Below are 7,205 nucleotides of genomic sequence, written 5' to 3' on the forward strand. Positions count from 1 at the left end.
AAGTGTAAAATTAGCATGAACCCCAGTCAGAACGACCCCAATTTCATAATAAGACCCACATTAAAAACTATGAGAATTTCCCTCTAATAACTGTAAATGACATTTCTTAGATATTATTACTTCATGATTGCAATCCTCAAAAATGATACTTGCATAAAACTTTAACACATACAAAACATTAAAACAAAATGTTACTACACAGTACACATTTCAGCGTTGTGAACAGACACAGTCCAAAGCTGTCGGGAACAAGATTAGAAACGGTCCGATTTCACTAAAGGGTCAGGCGGTGGAGTCCAGAGTTTGCTCAGGATCGCAGGAGTTCATCATGAGGAAGAGGCGCTTGGAAAGCTCCGGACCGACCCGCCGAGTCGTGGAGGTGACCCCCTCTCCTCTGCGGACCAGAAGGTCAGACAACAGGGAGATCTTCTCGCGGTCGGTCTTGCACAGTTTGTAAGCCTGCGGAAAGGCGTGGAAATATTTCTTTTTAAAAAATAAAAAAAAGTACACTATTCCATCTTGCAGATGTCTCTTTGAATATAACCTAGATGTGGTGCCTTGATATTTAGACCTCCACAGGCTGCACTTAATTGACACTCAATAAATATGTTATTTACAAGGTGCATTTGTACTAAGAGGGGAGGCTGCAGCCACATAGAAGCTGCTTTTTGCCTGTGGCAGACCTGGCAGACCTGTCCAGCAGCCAGCCTCTTGCGCGATGTGATGGACGGTGAATGGAGGTTATTACAACACACCAACATAGAGATCAACATGCTGAAGGGGTTCGTTGGTTGTGTAATAGGGTTACTACAATGGACAAGTTATGGTATGTAGTTACGGGAAAAATATGTTGACATGAAAGGCATCATGTGAGAACGCAGGTGCACAGATAGTGAAAGTGGGCTGCTACGATCAGTCTGTCAGCAGTGCGCGTACCTTCTTGAGCAGCTGTGGGGAAGGATACGCTGCCAGGATGGCCGAGGCCATGTCCGGACTGACCCTGTTCAACTGTTGGATCTGCCTCTTCCACACCTGCAGCAGCCCCTTCCCAGCTTTATCCACCCGCTGCCCCCCCGCCCACTCGCTCTCCAGGTAGAACGAGAAGCCCGTCTTCTCCCGCTCTCGCCTGAAAACACACAGAGGAGCACGGGAAGTGGGCTGCCTGATCTGAGGAGGAGGGAAAGAGCTCGGCCGGAGTTGTGAAGCGCTCGCTTACTTGAAAGGGGCCTCTGCTGCTGCTTTGGTCGTCATGGCGATGTGATCCGAGAAGTCCCTCCAGGTCGACAAGAAGCGGACTGAGACTCCAGTGTGAAGCTGGAGGTGCACCACTGCCTGATGGGACATAGGAGGTGTGAATCACTTCTGAAATAATAATCCCTTAAAATACCAAACCCTTGAATCTGTAACTTTCCCTTTGATTCACACATTCATTTGAAATACTTGACAGATCCACTAATTGTCTTTTTTTTTTTTATTATTCAGTATTCTAATATTTAATAGGTTGAATGGGTTTTCAGCACGGACATAAAGGTAAGGGGAAAGATTCCTTAAAACGAGCCTTACAGGTACCCCTTCATTTACACCACCTTCGGTTAATGTGCAAATTCCGGGGGTTCACCTCAGATTTGGGGAGAAATTAATAATATATAATATATATATATGTATAATCATAATAATATAAATAATATATACGGGATTTGAATGGATTATCTGCACCTGTTTATACTGTACTTGAAAAATGAAGGCCCTTTTGACAAATTAATGAAATGCTTTAATGTTATTTGGTCAATTGTAAGGGGTTTCCACACAGGGTTTTAAAGGGTAAAAATCCCTTAAAATTTGCAGTACATTCAATTTGTGCCTTAAAACGGCTTTCTCCGTAGTTTTCAAATGATGTGCAAATTCAGGGGTTCAACCCACATTTGGGGTTAATTATTGTATGTATGAATGAATGGATTATAATATATTAAGGGGTCTTAATCAGGAAAAAGTTACACATTATACCTTTAAATCGGGACAAGGCGGAAAAGGTAGAAAAATGAAGGGATTTCAGTTTCATTGTGAATAATTTAACAAATACAAAGTCTGTTTTCGTTTTTCTCACAGTCATTTTTCTTCTCTTAATTATTACAACAAAAAAAACAAATGCTAATGTAGCTCCTCTACCAGCCAACCAGCCTACCTACCTCCTCCACTTCAACCCGTGACACCTCGGGTAGCGTCTCGGCTCCACCGTTCTTCCTCCTCTTCCTCCCCTTTCCTCCCCCTTGCTCCTCGCCCGGTTTCGAGACTGCCTCTCGAAACCTCTTCTGGCATTGCGACTTCTGGGATCTGGGCGCACACACACACACACACAAAAAAAAGTTGACAGTCTTTTAACTCAGGACATCTCTCTGGCCCCCCGTTTCCAGCTGAGTCCTGCCAGACTCTGCTGACAGTGATCGGTGACATGTTTCCACGCAGCGGAGGCGCTTAGTTTAGCTTACAAAGTATCTGAGTGCCATTCCTTGTTGTTTTTTTTTTTGTTTTTTTTAACATTTCATTGAGTGCCATACTTCACACATTCACACTGAGAGCCACTTGTCTCCTCGGGGGCCCTCTCCACTCACAATCAATCAAGTCGTCCACCGTCGGACACTGAGCGAGTGAGCAGCAGCGGCTGAGTGATTCAGCGCCTTGCTCAAGGTTGGAATCCTCATTCTCATCTTTTCTCCTCTGCTGTGTTGTCTGTGTTGCCTAAGCTTGGGACAGGGTTTCAAACCGACCACACCGACATGCAAAAAGTCAAATGTGTCAATTTGTCACCGTAAAGTGACTATCTTTTGAGTTTTGAACCGTCGCTTGGACAAAACAAGCAATTTCGAGATCCCTTTGGGCTCTTATTTTATATGGACTTAACAATTCGTTGAGAAAAATAAATAAATAATCATTCATGGAGATAACTTGTGTTGAATTTAAGTGTCCAGCGGTTCCAGATTCAGATCCTAGCAGATGCTATCCTCCCCCACCTGAAGTACTTCTCCAGGTCGACGACCACCAGGCTCAGGATCTTGCCGGGCTGGCGGCTCTGCTGCTCCTGCACCCAGGACGTCAGAGTGGGGCCGGAGCCGGACCTGCCGTGCCTCTCTTCCTGCATTAGGTACGGCATATTGGCGTGTGAGGCATTGACATATGAAACACTTACCAACCACAAAACTGAAACGTTGATAACTTACCATGTCGGTTTTTAAATGGAATTAGCATGGGGTTGTTAACTTGGGCAACAGGGTTTCATAAAAGCACTAACTGATATAATCATATAGTCACTAATATGATCATATCATCACAATGTGATTTCAAGAGTCATTATTTCGTAAAAGAAAAAACACATTCCAATGGTCACCTTGGTCAGACATAAAAAAAAAAAAACATGCTCATGCTCATGCACGTCTTATATATATATATATATATATACGCTATATACGCTCCGATTCTCCAGCTGGTTTCCTGATATTTTCATTATACATGGTGATTGTGTGCATCTAACAAGTGTACGTGTAGTTTCTGGAATTTTTCATTTATAAAAACACACTGCACCTGCTGAGGGGATGAGTCTGATCATATTCTGACTTTGTCTTATTTGAAACGGATCAAATCAAATCAAATCAAAGCCTGATGTGTCTTCTTCCTCGGTGCCATAGAGCCCCCATTGTTGTCCAAAAACGATTAAAAACACATGAATGAGCCACACTGGGTGACATGTTGACACACACACACACACACACACACACTGCAGTCCCACGTGAATATATAAATATTCGCTACTAGAGCACCAAATGTGGATTAATCCGCTGCTGAAAATAGTCCCCAACAAATGCACCACTTCATTTAATGAAAAAACTACAGTGCCCAGCTATTTTAGGAAATTACTGAGCCTTTAAAAAAACCCAAAATCAATCAATCATTAGTCCGTCGCCTCAGCTTTTACTTGTCCTTTTCACGTGCTGTAAATGGCAAGTAAAATTACGTCTGCCTCGTTCCGACTGCAGTGTGGGCTCTGAACTCCTCCTTCTCCTGCCCTCTGAGCAAACTGCACTGGAGCTAATGGTTGTTTGAAGGTGATATATGATGTATATTGTGGACATTTGTTTATAGCAATTTAACACTGCTAATGTGTGGTGATGTTGACGGAACCATGCCGTTTCATACTTCACTGGAAACAAATACCATCTGCTTAGCTGCGTGGTCATTAAAAGGGAATTGAATCCTTTTGTTGCGGTTCATATTTTTGAATTAACACACTTCTACTTGTCACTCTATTACTGTATTCTGATGTAGTTTCCTGTTGTGTTACATTTAAATATCCCTCCATCTGTTCTGTTCTGTTCTTCCCTCGACTTTATTCTCATGCCGTTTGTTATTACGATGACCCCATTTTCCCATTAGGTTCATTAAAGTTTCATCTGGTCTCATTTTAAAGCAGCGAGGTCAGTCGCTCTGTGTGTTGGTGTTGTAGTTAAGCTGTTACCAGCAGCAGCAGCTGCAGCAGCCGCTGCCCCACCAACCTGAACGTGGTTGTGGATCAGAGTGACGACATCATCCACTGTCATCTGCATCACAACATGGGCCTCTGGTACACACACTGCATCATCTGGCTGGGATACAGAGGGGACAGACAGGAGATCATTGTCATCAATCACTCATCGTTAAATACTTCATTTAAAAAGAAAGCATTACTGTGTGCGGCATTGTTACTGAACGAGTGACTCATAAAAGTGCTTCTCATTCTCAACCACGGTCACATTTGTCTAAGGCAATTACAGCAAGGTGTCACAAGACAGTTGACAACTATATATAATCGTGCTTCACCTTGAATAGAACACGGCAATGCGAAAGGTAATGTGTGTGTGTGTGTGTGTTATCACCTGTGCACAGGGAGCCCTCCTCATCCAGCTGACACTGCGTGAGAGGGGTTGCTTCTCTATGGCACAGCTGCAGCCCAGAGCCTGCACCGACGCCAGCAGAGTCCCGCCTCCTTCCAGCTGTAAGAGAGCTACAGACACGAACGAAAGTACGAAAGTAAGCACATGGGCTTTATTTGCAATATAAAAATAATCTTTAAATCATACAGACACCCACAGGGCACGACTGCACGGTGCATAAGCATCGGCCGATGTTTTCTCTTTACCTGGGTCCACAGCCACCACCATGTGCTTGATACACTCCTCTGGCTTAAGGGCCTTGGCAGCCTCCGCCAGAGCTTTCCTCTCTGCTTTCTGTCTCTCTTGGACCTGCCTGAGTGCCTCCTTGCCCCTCTGCTGCCTCTCCCTGGCCTGCCTCCTGCACAGAGCCTCCTCCCTGGAGGCCTGGATCTCCTCCGCCGTCCGCTTGGCAGGTTTCTTCTTGGCAGGAGAGGTGGGTGTGCCTCCTGCTCCGGAGAGAGCCGCCGCCGCCTCCTCCACTGAGCCACCCGAGACCCCGTGGCTCGCTGTTCTCCCCTGGTGGAAGCCGAGCGGGCGCTCTGACTCTGAAAACCCATTCTGGCAAGGGAGATGTGAGCTGGCCAGATTGAATGGGAAATTCCGCTCAGCATCTTTCCCATTAGTGCCAGCGGAGGAGGCACTAATCGCGTTGTCTTGTCTCTGTTTGAGTCTCTGTGCCAGGGGGACATAAGGTGCATCGTCATCAGATTCGCTGCTGATCATCATTACATCAGCCGCTCCTGTACACAGGCCCGCACTGCCCTTTGCTGGGGAGAAAATGGCTGCCTCTTCTGCATCACAGCCATCCAGGTCGACCACGCCTGGTTTCTCTGTGCGGCTCTGGGAGGCTTGGAGGCGGCGTCCACCCAGCTGGAGGAAGTCAAACACAGGCAACTCCTCGTCCAGGTCACTCGAGGAGTCACTGTAGGTTCCCATGTTATTTCATGTCCGAGCTAAAGTGACTGTATATGAGACATGAGACCAGAATTATGATAGGATCACCAAGGAACAAAAAAAAAAAAGTGCCTTTTCTGTCTGGTAACAGACAGACAACCAAGCTTCATTCAGAAATCTGTCAAATTGATATTTCTTAGTGTGTTAGTAAGTGATAATATCATCTTCCAGATCATAACATAGAATACACACAAAGCATAGGTATTTTACTAAACTCGGCGAACAGATAAGCCACCAAGCAGAACTTATTTCAGTAAACTCGTGTTTTATATAATTGATGCAGTCTTGTTATTACAACCCACCACTGGGTGTTTTGGTGTTATTGGATAAGGAGGACCAATTACTGAAGTCTTTTAATATAACGGTATTGACTGCTGCTTAATGAATTGGATATATTACTTCTAGCTTTGCTGAAATGAGCAGAGCTCGCCGATAAGAAATAAATTACTTTTTAAATTGAGTTTGGCACAGCATTAATGTTCCCTTAAAAAAGGGAAAGGCGAAACACCAAGGGCAAGCCAAGCCCAATTTAACTGACTACAGACTCCAAAACATTAACTAACACTTCCACGATAAAACAGCTAGCTAGCGTTAAAATAAAAAGAGACGCAAGTTAACAAACGCTAGGCTAGTTAGCTGAAAGTGGATCGGCTGACTATGTTTTGGATACTCACTTTCCACGAAATCTTGCCTGCAGACGTAAGTTAATTATGAAGTGAGACATTTAGGTAAATACTTACTACTAGCACTAGCGCCTACCTCCAACTTTTATTATTTACTTAGATCAACATGCACCACGTCAAATGTTGTCTTTCTGTTGCATGAGAGCTTTTTTGATTTCCCCGGGTTGCAAGGTAATGTTGCGTTCATGTCTATGGAACGACCCTAAACTTGCGTTTCCAACGGCCAGTTTGTTAACATTTAACTAGCTTAACTCATACGTATTAGGTAAATGACATATTTGAGTTTGTTTTATAAAATCAAAACAAATAATGTTAAGCATTAACCGCAATTGAATTAATTTTATTGAATATATTTCTGTACTACAACGTAGCATTTTATATTGTATCAAAGTAGTCCACCTATAAATGTCCCGGCATTTAAAATGTTTGTAGTCTTTCTTTTAATTAAGCTGATGTAAGCGTTAATTCTGACAGCATTTAGCCACAATTTGGGGGCTAATTGTGAACGGTATTTCCACGTATTTGCTACCGTCGTGCGTCTTTCTTGGGAAACATGAATGCAGCACAAGTATCCGGACGTGACGCAAATACGCAAAGGACGTACGTG

The 7,205-nt window shown here is 44.0% G+C and overlaps 1 protein-coding gene across 1 annotated transcript; it reads right to left on the reverse strand.

Annotated features, from left to right (window-relative positions):
- Positions 1 to 205: 205 nt before the first annotated feature.
- Positions 206 to 5,897, reverse strand: eme1 (essential meiotic structure-specific endonuclease 1). The gene is made up of 8 exons (XM_070927605.1): positions 5,168 to 5,897; positions 4,905 to 5,032; positions 4,545 to 4,634; positions 3,009 to 3,130; positions 2,187 to 2,331; positions 1,217 to 1,332; positions 937 to 1,126; positions 206 to 459 (listed from the first exon to the last, which is right to left on the reverse strand). Exons 1-8 carry the CDS (start codon positions 5,895 to 5,897, stop codon positions 283 to 285), a joined length of 1,698 nt encoding a protein of 565 aa, XP_070783706.1. The 3' UTR covers positions 206 to 282.
- Positions 5,898 to 7,205: the final 1,308 nt, after the last annotated feature.

This window comes from Enoplosus armatus, chromosome 20 (genome assembly GCF_043641665.1).
Source record: "Enoplosus armatus isolate fEnoArm2 chromosome 20, fEnoArm2.hap1, whole genome shotgun sequence".
Taxonomy (NCBI): domain Eukaryota; kingdom Metazoa; phylum Chordata; class Actinopteri; order Centrarchiformes; family Enoplosidae; genus Enoplosus; species Enoplosus armatus.